At 42.5% G+C, this 18,567-nt stretch overlaps 1 protein-coding gene across 3 annotated transcripts in view; it reads right to left on the reverse strand.

Annotated features, from left to right (window-relative positions):
* Nucleotides 1–16,545: 16,545 nt before the first annotated feature.
* LOC135452172 (protein FAM169B-like) overlaps nucleotides 16,546–18,567 on the reverse strand; it is a 39,616-nt gene continuing 37,594 nt past the window's right edge. For 2 of the 3 annotated variants that reach the window (XM_064722022.1, XM_064722023.1), the window contains exon 9: nucleotides 16,547–16,930. In XM_064722022.1, coding sequence (XP_064578092.1) covers nucleotides 16,709–16,930 — 222 coding nt within the window. In that variant the 3' untranslated portion in view covers nucleotides 16,547–16,708. Of the gene's footprint in view, nucleotides 16,931–18,567 lie in introns of all 3 variants that reach the window. The other variant, XM_064722024.1, reaches the window with a different exon arrangement.

Below are 18,567 nucleotides of genomic sequence, written 5' to 3' on the forward strand. Positions count from 1 at the left end.
GAGCTGAGCCAAATTTCCCCAACACACCAACCAGGCTGTTGACAAATCCCCATTTTCTGCCAGGGAGAGAGCAGTGCTGTAGCAGGTGAAGCCCTCCACCACTGCCCAGTCACCCTTTGGTGCCCCTGCAGAGGCCAATAATTGTGCTGATTTTTGTTACGGGGCAGTGATCTGTAATTTAAGAGGAGACATTCATCATTCAGGAGTCACAGTCCAGCAAGCTGCTCAATGATGACCTGAGGGCACTCCCAGCCATGAAACCAGCCTCAAACAGCAAGTGGGGACATAAATGCTCATGTTTAGGGATGAGAGTTTACATCCTGTCCCTCTCACTACTGCTATTGTTTAATAAATGTGTTCAGACCTCATATGATATTGTTCAAGAGTCCAACATGAGCTATATGAGTTCCAGCAATCCAAAGAAAAAGGATATTCTGTTAACAGTCCACACCAGTGAACCATTCGCATTCATCATAAATGCCCAAAAAATCAAGTGTCTAAAATTCTGAAGACCAAATAAGCTGCTCATTAATGAATATGGGTGCATTAATCACCTGTTCTCCTGCTTCCTTAAAGGCCTGCTCACAAAAACTGGTATTTCAACAGCAACTGCAGAAATATCTGCTGTCTCCAGGAGGAAAAAAAAAACAGGGAGGGGGAGAATGAAATCTTTTCCCCAAGACCCTCTAAATCCATTTTTCAGGCAGGACTCACCAAGAACACAGAGATTTTTCAAGGTGAAGGGCTTGAAATCTATAAAATTTGGAGAACATTTCATGGCCAGCACACCACGCAAGGGACATTTGTGAGTAGATGATCAGGCATCTTTATGACTGTCTAGTTACCATGCCCATCTAATTACCTTTTAGAAAAATTCCATCCATCATCCCCCGCCTACCTTCCGTGAGAACAACACAACAGCCCAGTCCCTCTTGCCAGTCAGAGCAGAGTGCCAGGAACAGCAGCAATAATGACGTTATCCCCTCCTGTCCTCCCAGGAACTCAGCACAGAAATGCAGCTGCTGGGATTCTTCTGCACACTCCTGCCAGCTCTCTTGCCAGGATCTAGCTGTAACACACACTGGGACCAGTAAGGTGAAAAACAAACAAACAAACAAACAAACAAACAAACCCACAGCAAAAATCCCCATTTGACCAGATGGGGCAGCTAATTGAGAAAAAAGTCATTCCTGTCATACAGCTGCATGAAACTTGCAGCATCATGCAATAAACAGATAAAATATAAAATAGGACACCAGAACTCTTAGGATTTTGTTCCTGTTGCTGATCCTTGATTCACTTGCCTCATCTGTGCCTTGGTATCCCTTGTCTAAATGAGGGTGACAGCACTTTCCCATGCCGTGGTGGTTTTGTGAGGTTTAACCCTTATTAACATTTGCAAAGCAGATTGGGACCATTGAATGGAAGGGCTGAATGGAATTTTCAAAGCTTTATTACTTGAGAGGAAAAATATTGGGAGAAAAAATATCCCTGTTAGGAGCAGAAAACCCTGTCCCCCTTCTCAGAGTGGCAGGGTTCCAGTCTGTGGGACCAGTTTAACCCAGTCCTGTAAGGCTGCTCCCTGACTCCAAACAAGCCTGCTCTGCAGCCACCTCTTTCCATCCCCATTACAAAAGGTGAGCAATATTTATTGGTTCAAGCAGGGCCAAGGGCTGACATTAAGCAAATTTCAAGGGTTATTTGAAGTTAATTGAGTTTAATCATGTAATGATTTTATAATTAGTCATAGTTCCCAGTCTTGCACTGAAAAAGTCACACTTAAGAATTATTTAAAGGAAAATTAAAGCCAATTTAGAGCAAGCAGGAGGAAGCTGCATCAGTGATTGGTGGGGCTGGGTGAGGGATCAGAAAGTGCTGGCTAAATGCACTTACTGCTTTTGTGCCCTGAACCTCTGCCTGCCAGTGCTGGGATTGTCCCAGCAAGGACAGCAGCAAGTTCCCAATGCTGGCCATGCAGGCTCGATGGCATTTCTCACTGGCAAAGAGTTGGGTGGATCCTGCCCCAGGGCAAAGGAAACTTCCATTTTTCCACCCCATTGCACCCAGGTCCACCAAGGTAATTCAAAAGCAGAGACCAGGAAATTGTGTTTATAGACCCTTCAGATAGGACATGCCGGTGACAAACTATATTCCTCAGGGGAAGGAAAGTCTTATCACCCTGCACAGAAACATAATTATTATTAACATTATCCTTCTCATCACCCACTGATAATTCTTCCACAACTGTCTTGCTTATTTTTACCAAATTACAGAACTGATGTGTTCCCAGCCACTTGGCAATGATGAACCACAAGGAAGATTAGCTGGGACAATTTTTTTTCTTTCAAATACTCAAATTGTGTGGAAAATTCAGCCAAGGAGAAAAAAACAGATGAACAAAAATTCAGAGCAAAAGTAAACTAGAACACTCTCTAACTGCAATACATTAAAAATTAAATTGATTTCTCACTTCATAAATAAGATTTTTCAAGTGACACCTTCCTAACTTTGTTTACATATTATAAATATATGTATATATATTCCAGTTTCAAATAACTGCTTCTGGTTTTACTGAGGGAGAAAGGATCTGAGACAGACAATTTGGTGCTAATTTTTTCAGAGCAAATAATGGAATCACAGAATGGTTTGGATTGGAAGGACCCTTAAAGATAACCCAGTTCTAGCCCTCTGCCATGGGCAGGGATGCCACTCACTACGCCAGGTTGCTCATTTGAACACTTCCAGGGATGGAACATCCAAATCCAACTCCCAGGACAATTTCCAAAAGCCAATGCCATAATTCCAAAAGGCAATGTTTGAAATGGTCCTTACAAAGGCTCCTTTTCATTTTAAACACAATTTTATCCAGTGTATTCTTACCCTCTCCCAGCCATAAATAATATAATAATATAATAATAAATAATACCAGTGTATTACTTAATGATATGACTTATTTATTATTTAAATGATTTATGTAGAGCCTATAACCTTAACAACTATAATGATAACGATTCAAAAACCAGAAGCAACATGAAAAGGAGATGCTTAAATAATTAAAAGCCTCCCTCCTTTCCTGAAACAGAGCTGAGGAGCAGTGTGGTTTTCTTTCTTTAGGCTTCTGGCTCTCCTGCACGTGAAAGAGCAGAGTGCCATTGGCTAAACAGCAAAGGAAAAGCAATAAATCAGGATACCCAGTGCTGCTGTAGCTCTGTCCATTCCCTCTCATCCACACACCTCAGAGGAGGGTAGGTGCCACAGGACCCCTTTTCCAGAGGGTGAGGCTGAGGCCAAGGAGGTGATGCAGATGGTCCACGGTCACCCAGAAGTTCATGTGCAAAGCTGGCCATAAATCTCCTCCTCCATCTGCTAGACCAGATCTCATCCACCAAGCCACATTGTTTGCATATTCCCTCTTCTTAATTTTTTTTCCCTCTCATGATCCTCTGCCTTTTCAGCATTTACCACTTTTCTTCCCTCTCCTCCAGTGCCTCTGCTCTCAACCCCAAGCATTCCCCCTCCCCTGGTAGCCTTTCCCTCCAGGTTTACCCCATCCTGGCTTTCACTTTTTACCTGTTTTTTTCCAAATGGGTTTTATCCTCTGCAAGTAGGCAAATACTTGGCAGCTCACAGCCCAAGTGGGTAATTGAGCACAGTTGTAAGTGGATTATCATGGAAATTACTGATTATGCCCAATGCAGAAAGCTCAAGGCAGCAACAGGGTGCTTTGCAATTTAAACATTGTAAAGAGAGGGAAAATATTTTCAGGTTTCATTTTAAAACTTTCTAACTGCAAAAATGGAAGCTGATTCCCCAATGGCAAGGCATAAATACACATTGTAAACTCACATCACCAAATGTTTGCCTAGTTCTATTAAGGGGAACAGATGAATTATCAGAATCAGACTTAACAGAGCAGCTGGAGCAATAAAAAATAAAATAAAATTTTAAAATATATTCTGGGCTACTCTTCAAACAAGCCAAAAAGACAGAAGTTCCTTGACATCAATCTTGGGGTGCAATGAAAACATTACCAAAGTAGACAGACAAGCACCTTCAAAAGAAAACCCCAAATACTTACTGAGATCTCAAAATTTACACCCACGTTGTGGGGAATTAACTAAAATAGCATTGGGAACTCATAGTCTTAACTAGAAATTCCTAAAGCCAAACCAAGCATCTCTCTGGTCCGGGGATCTTCTCTCTCAATTTGACACTAAGCTAATTCTTAGCAAAGGGGATTTTTTTTTTAATTAATTGGGAGTAGAGAACAATAAATACATATAGGTGTTTAAAAATATTTTAATGTGTGTGTGTGTGAGTGGGTTTTTTTTTAAAAGGAAAAAAAGACCAATTCAATATCCAGCTTTGTCATGGACATTCTGTGTGACCTTGGCAAAATCATTCAGGTCTGCACATCCACATTAGGCAGCTAATCCACCTAGACAATGCAGAGAGACAGAGGCAGGCACCAAAAGAGTGGGGATGCAGACCACCTAAATAATACATAAACATATTTTTTTCTTCTACTCCTCATCTGCTCTATTGAGCATTGCTCGTTCGATGCTGCATTATCTTTATGGCAGAGACTTCTCTCCCACCCCCAACAGGATCCCCATTTCATAAACCATCCTGGAAAATTGCATTAATACAAATAAAAGTAAGAATCTGAATTCCAAATTGTTGTATTTATCTCATCAGAGCTGCTTACATTTAAAAGACGTAACTGTCACAGTGAACAGCTCACAAGCAATCTGCAAACGAAAAAGGCAAATAAATGTTTTGTTAAAAGTTATTTGAGGAATGATTCTAAAAACCACAATCAACACAAGAAAACCACAGTCTGCTCAGTGACCCATTGAGAACATACAGAGATATGAAGTTTGAATGAAAAAAAAATTCACAACTTAATCTGCCAAGCTACCCTCTTTATTCTCAGAAATAGCAAATAAAGGCAAGCATTTGTGAATAAGGACTATTCATGGCTGGAAGCAGGTACATTAGATATGGTGGACTGGGAAAGCAGGCTCAGGCTGCTGGAGACAGACAGTCGCAACAATTTCCAGTGTCAAAGAAAAATCTGGCACCTTGTTAAATATTAATAAGCTGTCGGGGTCAAAATGTTTAGGTCCTCCCGACTCAATCACTTTCATTTCTACTTCTCAGAAGCCATTCAATTGGAAATACCCTTTCCTGTCTTGCCCCTCCTCATCCTGCCTTCTCACCAAGAACCATGCAGAACCAGATGAAAACGGACAGCAAATGAGTTGGCAGCCAAATGAGGTTTTTGTCTGCCCTGCCTTTGCTGCTATGAATTCTGTTATTGTTAGTGAGGCACAGAAAACTTAAATACAAGAAAAAGAACAATGTGAAGAGTTGGTTTAGCAAACCTCTGCTGCATTTTCTGCAGGTTAGTGTTATTGATTACTGACACCTAAGGGTCTGACACATAATCAATAGACCCCATGACCCACATATGTGACATGGCCTGTGGGGGCTTTAGAAACAAGAATGAACATGGCAGCTCCATCCAAAGCTTTTCATATAATATTTATTTATTTATTTGCTGGCAAAGCTGTTTCCACTCAAATTACTGTCATGGTGAGAACTAGTGTCAGACAGGTTTGTTCATATTTTTCTCTGGAACCCTAAGACTTGGAGAAAAAAAAACAAACCTGCCAGTGAAACAAAAATCTAACTCCCCACCAACAATCTTAAGAGCTGAATTTCCCCTTCCCTCATGAATTTAGTTCCTCATACGAAAACTAAGTCATCTGAAGGAGAAATAACTGCTAGAATAAGAGAAAGAGGCAGAAGGTGTCTCACCAGCTTACCTCTATCTCTCTGCAAGGTGCCAGGGGTGCACAGAGCAGTGTAGAAAGCACCAGTTTGCCTTCAGAAAACTGGGCTGGAGGGGCTCCTTCCTGGTGTGCAGTCCTCAAAAGCAGGTGGTGAGAAAAGCTTTTGTACTGCAGTTTGCAGACCAGAGTCTTCTCCAAGCGTAACTCTTTGTTTCACTGTGTCTTCTCCCAGCACAAAATGGTCACTCAGGATCACTGCTGGGACTCAAGGAGCCAGATGTGCTCATTTCCTTGACTGCAGCCTTGGTTTTAGCTGGGATTTTACACTCCCAGAGCTTTCCTTCCTCCCACAGTTCGTTTTGCTGTTTCTGAATGTGTGTAGTCTCCACTAAGCATTGTTCCCTTTTAGTTTGAGGAGTCTCAGTGCTGAATTCCTATCCATGTATTATTCAAATGAAGGCAACCATCTGAAACTCTCCACCTGAATTTGCAGGTATCAATAAAGATTGTCCTCCAATTTCTCCAGAGTATTCTATCAATTGCCAATTGCCTCTGTCATTTTTTCTATTTTGTTTGGCTTTTTAGCCCTTAAATTGATAATGCAGTATTTTAAGATCAAACCATACACACAGGCCACATGCAGGCTGCTAATGAAGACACCTAAGATAAATGCAGACATGAGCATAATGAACAACTGAGACGACTCTGTAGAGAGTTAGGAGATTGTGGCTGGAAGAAGGGGAACTAGGAAAAGTTAAGCATGATCAAGTGGTCTGAATCAGGCTCTGGGTGTGCATTTTCACCCACAAAAACTGATATACTCACACAGCAGGGCTGACAGTGAGGCTGAAGAGCAGCAGGAGTAAGTCCTGGCCTAGCCTGATGTTACTGGAGTGCTCTGCTGCACAAGGGCGACTCCTCACTGCTTTGGAGTATCCAACAGAATGGCTGAGACTTCCATCAGCAATGACTCCTTACAGTTTGCTTTCAAGCCAGGCCCCAGCACTCACTTGGTGGAGCTGTTTGAGGCCACAGAAGGCATCCTGCTGCTCTCTTCCCTGTAGCCTTTTTGCCCTGCTTCTGTCACATTGACACTTTCTTGGCAAATCTTCAAGGAAAAATACATTTCTGACCCAAAGCTATGTGGACTTTCAATGCTTATTCCACATCACAAAGAACCAAACTGCTGGAACCAAGGAGTTCCCACCAATAGCAAACAACCAGGACTGACATTAAGACCTCACAACAATCCTTTCTTACATTAATGTCCTACAATAGCATGCAGTCTTGAAGTATCAGTCAGCAAAAGTCAATTGAGAGGCTGTTGACAAGTTCCTCCACAGTCCTGTTCTCTGTGCCAGCTTCTGTGCAACGCTGGAAAGGTTTCAGTTCCAATAAACTCTTTGTCAACATGAGCAGAGTTTTTTAGTAGGCCAGTGAAGCATAAATTTTGTAATGCATGCAGGGTACAACACTGCTGTTGAGGGGCAAATGCAGATTAAGACAGAGGTAGAAATTAAGAGAGTGGGGAACACACAACCCACACTCTAAGTGGCCATAGAGCCGCTTGCTATTGCAACTGGTCACTGCTGAGCTTGGCAATTCAAACCTTCCCACTCCAACCATTTCCTGTCCTTCTTTAATAAAAACATCAATTCCTGATGCTGGGCAGCTTCACCTCAGTGTTGTGCTTCACATCAAATACTGAATTCAGCTGGCTGAATTTAAGGGAGGGTGGCACAGAGCATCCCTGGTCTGCAAAGGTTTCTGAATCCTTCAGGATGGAACACACTACACATTTTAAACATAAACACACACACACTACACAAGTCAACTACTGATATTTTTCTCTAGTTTTCAATCTCTTGCAAGACACTGTTATTTTATAGAGAGCTGAAAAATACCCCCAAGTTGCAGACAAATAATAATACTCATTCAGCTCCACACTAGAAACCCTACGAAGATTTTCTCTTTCCAACAGACCTAGCAATATCCTGCAGGAGAGATGACCTGCTGCTATCATTTTAGAGGTGCAATCTCTTCTTTTTTATTTTTTTTTCCCATCCTTCCTGCTGCAGAAAATTCTTCATCTGCTCCTGATAAACACTATTTCTGTTCTAGCCTGTTGTGCTGCATGGGGAAAAGCAGTGCTGGGTGCAGGAAGTTCCTGGTATCTATTTTACGCCTCCAGGAGTTTTCCAGCAGCCAGCAATAATATAAAAGATCACCATGGGCTGTGATATGACCAATTACAGCAGACAGCAGTTATTTATAGAAAAGGCAGCAGCACTGAGGCTTTAACACCAGCCAGCACACCCCTCTGCTTCCCATCACTCGGAGTGAGCACCAGCATCCTGCAACACCCTGCGTGGTGGGGAGGGTAAGGCATTTACCTTGGAACCTGTCAGGACTGTGGAGACACATGGCATATGCCCACAGGACAGGGAAGGAGTAGCACTTTACACACACCATAGCTTGGAGCTGCCACAGCAAATTTCATTTTCATAAATCCCTGACCCCGGATGTCACCCGCGTTCTGAAATCCTTGTCTGCCCACTGAGCAGCACAGCACATTAGGGCACAGCACAACCCGTGTAAGACCCTGGAACACACACCTTCCCCCATCCTGGCTCTTTGCTAAGTGGCTCTTATCTTCCTCTCCAAGACCTGCTGCAAGGTCTGGCCAAATATTCCCGCTGAAAGGAAAACAACATGTGAGCTATGAGCCTCTCTGACCTTCCTCAGTTATGATATAAACTAAAAGAGTTGATTCAGCTTTCAGTCCCTTGATGCAAAGGTGAAAAATTCACTGGAAAGGTGGGAAAGTCACCAAAAAGGAGGATGAAAAAAAATATTAAAAGGTTGAAAATGTATGAATAATCTAGACAAATGACAGTAACCAGGTGGGAGATGCTCCTTCCAGGGGTCAGATACCGCCTCATTGAATCCCTGCCACAGGACAGACAATGCTGATGGTCCCTAACATGCAAATGCCCATTCTCAGAGCGGACAATCAGGATCAGGACTGGTTGGGTCCTGCAGTTTGCAGCTCAGGCACTTGACTCCAGTCACTAAAGAAATTTGGGTTCAAAATGGGGTTTTGAATAATTTCCCTTCTGGAATACCTAATGCAGCCTGTAAGTGCAAACGTGCTCTTGGAAGCTGAGGGGAAAAGTTCATGGCCCCTTTCTGAGGTGAGCATTTCTCGCAGAGCAGCTGCAGAATGAAATGCAATATTGCCATCTACTGCCCTGCCATGCAGCCAGCCCCTCTCTGGCTGACACAGCCAGCTGGAGATGAGATCAATGTTTCAGGACAAGGAATCTTTTAATCATAATGAAAATGTGATCTTGACTGATCCGAGGTCACATTACATTAATACAGTCTTCAAAGCTTTTTTAATAATACAATTAATGATTTCTGCCATACCATTAAGAGAATTAAAGACCAAAAAGCTTAAGGGGTATTGACCTATTCAGTTTCAGTTTTTAAAATAACCTCAAAGCAACACAGACTTTTTTCCTTTTTTCACTCCCTCCTTTTAACTCCCACATCCATAATTCTTGGATGCATTTTTCTATTGTGCTCACGGATATCACACTTTTAGTAAAGATTTGGATAAGCCAATAGAGGGGATCTCCATTCTGATGAGTTAACCCCTTTTATCTTGTGAACCAACAGGTCAGCCTGGGACCGCTTGCACTGCAGTAAGAAGAAAAACAACAACATTAATTAGGAAGGTCAAAAACTACAGTTTGATGCAGAAAGAGACTTACTTACACAAAGGCACTGTAATTCCTCACCCCCTTTTCTCCAAGCCAACATTCTCATTCTCTTCCTTAACCTACCATCTCACTGAAGTTCTCACCCATGCCTCTGCAAATCACTTGGAAGCTTTAAGGGAATTTAATAAATGCAATTAAAATACACCCTGGCTAATTTTCCCTCCCAGTCAGTTCACCCCTCAGCACCAGAAGCCACAGATTCAACTGGTATTTCTCAACAAGTGGTGCTATTAGATGGCTACTGAGGGTAGCCTGAGCACCCCTGGGTTCAAACTGCTCCCTTGGCAGCAGTGCAAGGTGTGGGATGCTGGCTCTCAGGAATATCCACTGCCAGGACATGGTGAGGCTCAAACCACCCAGAGGCTGTGATCAAGCAGCCAGGACTGATGTGTCCTGCTATGGCTGCTGAACAAGCAAGGTCAGCATCAGTCACAGCAACACTGTGACTTTCACCCTGGATGAGCTCCAGCATTCAGGAAAACACTTCAGCCAAACTGGCACTATGTCGTGTGTCCCTGTACCAACAGGGCTCTCTTCTGTGCTTCCTTGTTTTCTTTCTTTTTTTCAGGCTTTATATATAAAAGCTGTCAGTCCTTGCTTATGTTTCAGGACAAGTGAATCCCGGGTAAGTCATTTTGAATTGACTGCAGATGATTCTGTGAGGGAAAGCAGCCTGCTCTAAGGATCTGTGTAACTCCTGAGCAGGATACAGGAGGGGAGAGCAGAACCGTGCCTGAGCAGCAAAAACTGCAGACAAAACCAGGGGGCTGTGAAAAATCTGTAACAACAGTGAAGAACACAGCTCAGCCCATGCCACCACCATATGAGCTCTTTGTCCTGGGCAGGGGTTCAACCACGGGATTTGGCAGAGAGGATTCTTTCTGATCAGTTACATCAATCCACTGCCACAAATACAGGGAATAATCCAGTATCAAAGCCGCCAGGCTTGTATTTCCCTGCATTTCCAGTCCTGAGCAAGAGGATTCTGTCTGCCTCCTAGATTTCTAATACCAATGACCTTTTCCCTTGACTAGGACAGGCAATATTGGTTGTCCTGACCCTGCTATGTTGAGAGGTGAACTATCCACATATGTGCTACCTCCCCTTCAGATCCCATTGCTGGAATCATCTCTGCCACTGTAATTACACTGCATCAAAGAGACTGACTGGTCTGAGAGTAAGTCAGTGCAAGGCTGCAAGCAGGCAAAAATACAGAGGCAAAAATCAAGCACTTCTATTGCTGGGAACTGATGTCAGCTCTGTCTTTGGTAGAAACCTGCCTTCCCCTTCCTCTGTAGGCCCACAGCACCACTCCGTGAGCTTAGGCCTGTAAGTCAAAAGCCAGGCAAGGACAGAGCACAGCATGGAATATCCATCTGTGGAAGCAAAGGCTCTCTGAAGCTCTCAGTCTCAGTTACCTCAATGACTAGAAAGACATAAGGTCCCTCCCTCCCATGCCCAGCATGGCAGAGCAACGTGCTTTGCAATCTATTTGACAACTCATGAGGATATTACCTATCCAAGTGCTCGTGTCTTTGATGCCTTAACTGTTCAGGCAGGACATGCTAAATATCATCTTGCAGAAACTTCTGATGTCTACAGGGAGCAAGACCCCTTCTTGACCTTTTCTCTTGCTATTTTGCTGGTTTTGTTCTGTGCTTCTCAGAGCTGCTCCTCCATCCCAGATGCACAAAAGGGGTCAAACTAGCAGAGGTGGCTTGTGCCAAAGGCTTTGGCTTCTGCCAAGAGACACTTTAAAAGGAAGATATTTGTGCCTGTGACATAGAGCAAAGAGGGACAATGCGTCTTTCACTCCAATTGATTTACCCATCAACCTTCTACGCAAACAAGGATAAAAGCAGCATTTCAGTCTGTATTACAGCAGATGGGCTCTGCATGCAGCACAAGAGAAATAGCTTTAAAAAAGATTGAACCAGCCCCAAGATCTGGAGAGGGCGGGGGAATCAGAAGGCTCTTTTATATCATGAGGCTTGAAGACAGCATTTACCAAAAGGCATCTTGGTTAAGATACTTATCAAATCCTTGGATGAGAGGGGACATGCCAAGCAAGGAGAAACTCAGAAAATTAGTCAGTTCAACTAATCCTTTTAGGAAGGGTTTCTGTGTTCTCCCTCCCCACTCCTTGCAGAAAGCTGGGACAGGATTACTGGTTCCAGATAGGAGGATTGAAGGTATGCTGCACATCTGTATCTTTTAAAAGCAGCATGAAATTAAAGCCATTAAGCCAAGGGCACTGTGCTGACCAGAGGGCACACACAGCTCTGAAGTGTTTCTCCTCTCATGGTCACTGACCTTTAACATACCACAGCCCAGAGAGGCTGAGCTATTAATTTACAAATCCAGTGTTGGTGAATGAATGCCGACATCCCCAAATGCTCTCATCATGGTGAACGCAACCTCTGATCTCCTCCCTGAGAATGCAAAAAAACAAAAAAGAAAAAGTTCAACTTCATCTAAGTGTCAGGTGGCTGGGAGAAAAGAATTCTTCCAGATGGAGTTTATTGATCTTCCAAAAATGGAGCCTTCAGTTTAAATTAAAACCAAAAAGACTTCTTAAAAAAACACCAAAAAAAAAAACCAAAAAAAAAAACCAAAAAAAACCAAACCAAAAAACAACAACCTTCAAAAGAGATAAAGTCAATAAAGCCTAATGCAAATAGAGGAAATTAAACTGTGACTTTACCATCAAGCTGGACTGAAAGAGGAAACAAATAGCAAAGCAGGCTAATTACAAACTCCTAATTTGGTTTCCCCTCTACCCCTCTACTTTAATTATATTGCATGCTCATCTGTAACAAGAAATATATAAAGGACATAGGCAGTAACAAACAATGAACTACAGAGGGATGCATTCTTTGTTTATGCAGTTGAGCAACAAAGTTGACAAAGCAGAAATTTAATTTGGACATGTTACTTTTCCTTTTTTCTGCAACACGCTTATTATGCAAATATTAAGAAGTATCCAGGTAGATGAAGTTTACATTGTTCCCTCCCTTCATCCATAGGAAAGGGCACTAAAATGTGAATCTGAACATCCGTGATTCTTTTCTACTTTGGCACCCACTTGTTTGGCAGACTTTTGGATGGCTCACTTCTCAGAATCAAGTCACACAAGTCAAAGCGGTTATTGAGTGTTCATTTCTATTCCCAAACATCTAAAAATTTTGCACAAATGAGCCAGAATCTTCTGCTGGGAAACAATGAGATAAAACACAGAAAATCACACCCAGGGTTCCTGATGTGATAAGCATATAAAGGGGCAAAAACTGGGTGCAATTTGCATTTTGTGCTACTCTGACCTCACCTTGACTTCACAAATATTTGAAAAAAATCATCCTGGAGCCCACTGAAGACAAATGACCCTAATGCCAAACACAAGACAAGCTTTACCACGCCCCCATCCTCCTCCCCGAGGAAGCCAAGCCAGCCGGGGATGCATTCAAACCCCGGGCAGGGTCTCCAGCCCTGAGAGATGACGCCAAAGTTCCGCTGTGTAATGGTGCCATCTCGTGGTACTGAGACAGGGGACACTGAAAGGCTGCATTTTCAGTGCACATACCACAGACCAGGCATCAAAACACACTGGTTAAGTTTTACCAGTTATGACCTTACCAAGGGCTTGGCCATCCAAAGGAGAATTCAGTGATGATTTACAACCACAGGTCACAGCAGCCCCGCATTGCTCAGCGTGACCGGGACCAAGACAGGGGCTCTGCTGATGTTTCTGCTTCTAAAAGGAATCTGAAAAATTGAAAATCTATCTGAAAGCACAGAAAGCATGCAGCAAGGTCAGGAAAAGCTGCCTCACAGAGGCAGATCCAAAATCCAGGGCTGTTCACTGATGTCATGACAGACCACAAGGTCTCCATCCCCGCACTTGAAAGCATCTTGACAGTACCAGAGCCACAGCTCAGAGTTAAACAGAAAACCAAAATCTATCACAGGAGGCTGAAACAAAATTAATTCAGACTAAAGAAACTGGATGCACTTGTAAAGACAAAACTTTAGAACAACTTGCCAACAAACGTTGGGCAGTGGGAAATCTGCCACATCTGAAAATCAAAACTGCCAAATCAAAACAATTCCTCCAAAAAATGGATTGTTTCAACCAAAACCAATGATTTTTGACAGAGAAACCATGCACGAAATTGTCTGGCTTACATTATGTGAAACATGACAGATTACCCTAATGAAATTTCTAGCCTTAAAATCCATATGTTTACTTGTCTTGAGAGCAAATCAAATCCTTTTTTCAGTTGGCACACACCCACCAGATGACTGCTAACGTTAATTCTGATGTTTAACATCTTATTTTCAGGCCAGACTTCAGTGTCTCTGCTTGTAAGAACCATAGACACAAACTCCCCCTCTGCAGATCTGCCTCCCCTCTCTCACTCACCTCCTTGTCTCCTGAGCAGAACCATCACCGTGTCTCATCACATCCAAAGTGTAGATTCAGAAAGACAATAAATCTGAGTTTTGAAAACTTTTCCCCAAAAACTGGAATGCTCTTTCAAGCCTTTGCCAGCTTTTTCAGCACACTGAAACAATCCTATCCCCATGTAAATGCAGATTTGTTTTAAATAAAATATCTTCCACTGAAAGAAAAAAATGTGTTTGTGCTATTAGGTGTGGTTTTTCTACTCTGTTCTATTGAGACAGTGAAAATATTGGATTTGTTTCTGATTCTGACCCTTTTAGGATTCCTCTGATCTCATCAAGCAGTGCTTTAGACTGCTAAGAATGAGTTGAAGGTCCAAGCTTCTGCATTAATCAGATACCTTAAGGCACTAATATAACAAAAAAAAAATCAATATTCAGACTAATTGTTCTGTAAATCAGCATTTCAGAAACAACATGAAACAAGCCTCTGCCCTCCTGGAACCTGTAGCCATGGAATTTAGTACAGTTAAGCAGGAGCTCAGAATTCCTGGCTCTAATTGTCGCAAGTTTTGATGAGAAGGATGATCTCTGTGTGATTAGAGAGAACCAAGCACCTGCCACCACAACCTCAGCAAATGCACCTTCACTCACCTCAGCTGTCATCATGAGAATTCCTGACACTTGGAACACAGAGAGATACTCAGAAAACAAAAACCTAATAAAATCAAGGAAGGAAGTTAGTGCACAGAGGAAAGAAGCAACTTCTCTGTGAGAACAGCCAGAAGTGGTTGCTAACGTAGCTGTGGATCACTGGCCAATAGGTGAAACAGAAATTCATATGGGGAATTTTGAAAAATTGATGTTTTTACTCTCTAAATAAAAGTGTCTCCAGATACAGAATGGATTTAATCTAATTAGTCATCTGCCCAGTCCAGACAGTACCTTATATTTCTCCTTTATTCTCATATAAATTCATTTAGTTTCTGGGGCCTTCTTAAATAAAATGTTATTGAAAGACTTAATTCAGATTAAAATTCTTAATGTTCCTCACTTGCTGGAACAACCCCAGTTTTCCTTACTCTGCCATTATAATATAATGAGCAAACTGGACATGAGTTCAGTTTGCCAGGGCACTGCAAGCCCAGATCAACTTTCATGAGCAGAGATATAATAATTTTTATCATATTTCAAAGCAACTGGTATTGTAACTCTTCACAATTTTTTTTTTTTTTAAAGCATGTACTTGACCATACCTTTAATAAGAATATAGGCTGTTCCACAGGAGGACATGAAGTTTCTAGGAGTCTTCACAGCACAATCTTGGTGACTTTTTAACAACCTTAAGATCAACTGACTTTAAAGTTAGTCCTAAATGCACTTTCTTTGCAACAAGAGAACCATAGCAACATGATTAAGGCTGGCACACGATCCAGTGTTTTAATTCTCTTGGCAAAAACTTGTAAGTTCCAATTATAGCATTTCTTTTTCTTTTTTTTTTCAAGAGATGCTTAGGAAGGTCTGATTTCACTGTGTCTCAGGCATATGGTTTACAGAGCAGCTCAACAGGGAAGGAGTTACTTGGATACATGAATAAATGCTACATTAAATCACAACCTTAAACAAAAACAGGGTGATGGGGCTATGTGTGAGCAATTATGCTGTACAGGGAAAAAATATACATCTCTGCAGTGTACCTACAATGCCTGCCCACAGATCTGTCTCCCTGGAAATGCTGGATTAGTTTCTGGAAAGAAACAACTACCTCTCCTTGTTCCAAGGCAGCCACTTAAGAATTACAGGTTGCTGGATCTGTTCAGGATTATCAGGACCCTCCTGCTGTTCACCTCTTTGCAAAGCCTTCTCTGCCACTGGAATAAAGATCTGATCCTTACAAGTTTCACCTGAAATTCATTAACACAACACTCGGGCTTTTGAAATACCCCACTAGAAAAAAAAAATATTCTAACACAGAACCAGCCTGTGGTAAAAGAGCAAAATTTCTTTACCAAGCCACAGCATGGTAATCTAGTGAAGTATATTTCCAAGTTAATTGATTGCAAAACATAAGGAAAGAGCCTACAGGAAATGAAACATGCAATATAGAATCTACATGAAGTTCTACACCCTGAGCTTGCACACAGAATTATCACAGTGCCTGAACTGAAAGGCAGTTTAATGCCTGTAGCTTGTTCACTCTTCTTCTCTGCACCAAACTTTTTCTGCATGAATGGCCTTTGTGTGCCATCCTGTCCACCACAGGGTTTAAGGCAGATTTTTCTGCTAGGAAAGCTCAAATGAAAGCAATTCAAGATCAATTGTTCGCTCTGAAAGGAAGGTTACAACTGTCATTCTGATACCAACGTGTGTTGTGGTATCTCCCTTCCATAATGCAGGATGTGGTTTCCATAGAAATATCTTCTTACATCAGTACCTACAAGCCCTCCAATTATTCCCCTTTGGACACCTCATGCAATCCAATAAAATCTTTTCAGAGCAGGGAAATAACTAGGCTCAGCTACTACTTAATTACTTGGTGAGAAGAAAAAGAAAAGCACACTTAGTAAACAAAAGCTTTATTTAAAACAAAACATAAAATGGAGAACATGTACTGCAAAAAAAAATTCATCATACCTGGAAAAATTTCTCCATTGTTACAACTTAAGAACAGTCAATTACAACTTTTAAGATCATACTGAATTTTGCTGGTTTCTGAATTTGCAATTACGGTGTCATTTTAAATTGTTTGGTGGCCTTTTCTCCATCTAAGTCCCCAGGACCTTCTCTTTTCCTGAGTCCTTTACGTTGCTGAGTATCACCTGCACTTTTTTCCAAGTTCTCCTCTTGAGGACCTTGTGAGTTGAGAGTCCCTGCTGCTGTTTTGTCATCTTCTTTCTCCATGGCATCTCCTGCCACTTGCCCAACTCCAGGAAAGCAGTCAACACCCTGAAATTAGAGCCAAGACAGAATGATCAGCAAATTATACACAAACAAAATAAACAGTGACTTGATCCTGACATCAAACATTTTCTGTTGGCCATGGCTGCCATAAACGTGCAAGGCACGAAACTCAGCTGCACTTTTTGTCTAGAACAGCTTCATTCCTGCTGCTCTGCCTGCCTTCCCAAAGTGTCAGCATAAGGAAAACTGGGAGCACAGGGAGCCTTGATCTGGCTGGGTGGGCTCTGGAGCCATGGCCACAGCACACAACAAGAGCGTGCACCACAGGGGCTGGAGCCACCACAGCTCCCCTGGGACACTCAGGGCTGAGGGAAACAAACTGATTTAATTGTGTGGCAACCAAAATGTGCTGGGCAAACAACCCCTGCAGCTTTCTGTTTTGCTTCCACTCATCTCGCCGTTTTCTTTATTACTTCAAAAAGCTTCATTCCTGTGATTTGTTTTCTCAGACACATGGCTTAGGCTTCATCTAAACCTCACTGTCTGTTTTAGGCCTAAGTGCTAAAAAAAGCTAAACATGGCCAGATCTGCAGCTCAGCAGTGAGATGAAATAATTAGGACAATAAAGGGTTAGACCTATTCATTCTGAAGCAACACTCAAGCTCCTGCACAGAAAAGATCACAAGTGGAGTTCAGAAAGTCCTTCCATATGCAAACACAGAATTCACAGACTCACTAGGTTGGAAGAGACCTTCAAGATCATCAAGTCCAACCCAGCCCCAACACCTCAACTAAACCCTGGCATCCAGTGCCACATCCAGTCTTTTTTTAAAGACATCCAGGGGTGGTGACTACACCACCTCCCCAGGCAGGCCATTCCAGAAATTTATCACTCTTTCTGTGAAAAACTTTTTCCTAATATCCAACCTGTATATCCCTTGATGCAGCTCAAGCCTGTGTCCTCTAGTTCTGTCAGTTGATGTTTGGAGAAAGAGACCAACCCCCACCTGACCACAGCCACCTTTCAGGAAGTTGTAGAGAGTGATAAGGTCACCTCTGAGTCTCCTCTTCTCCAGGCTGAACACCCCCAGCTCCCTCAGTTGTTCCTCACAGGGTTTGTGTTCCCAGCCCTTCTCCACAGCCTTGTTGCCCCCTCTGGACGTGGTTGAGTGCCTCAACGTCCTTCCCAAACTGAGGGGCCCAGAGCTGGACACAGCACTCAAGGTGTGCCCTCACCAGTGCCAAGCACAGGGGCAGAACGACCTCTCTGCTCCTGCTGGCCACACCATTCCTGGTACAGGCCAGGAACCATTGGCCTTCTTGGCCACCAGGGCACTCTGCTGGCTCGTATTCAGTCAGCTGTTGACCAGTACCCCCAGGTCCCTTTCTGCCTGGGCACTGTCCAGCCACACCGTACCCAGCCTATAGCATTGCAGGGTTATTGGGGCCAAAATGCAGGACTCAAGCCTTGGTACAGTTTGGCCACCGTGGTTCTGGGGGTTTTTTTTGGGTTTTTTCTTTTTGGGTTTAGGTTTTTTTTTTTTTTTTTTTTTTTTTTTTTTTTTTTTTTTTGGTTTTTAGTAAACAAAACAAAACCAAAAACCAAACAAAAAAAAAACAAACAAAAGCCTCTCCAAATACATTTACTTATCACCAATGAAAATACTATACCATGGCCCAGG

The sequence above is a fragment of the Zonotrichia leucophrys genome, chromosome 10 (assembly GCF_028769735.1).
Source record: "Zonotrichia leucophrys gambelii isolate GWCS_2022_RI chromosome 10, RI_Zleu_2.0, whole genome shotgun sequence".
Taxonomy (NCBI): Eukaryota; Metazoa; Chordata; class Aves; order Passeriformes; family Passerellidae; genus Zonotrichia; species Zonotrichia leucophrys.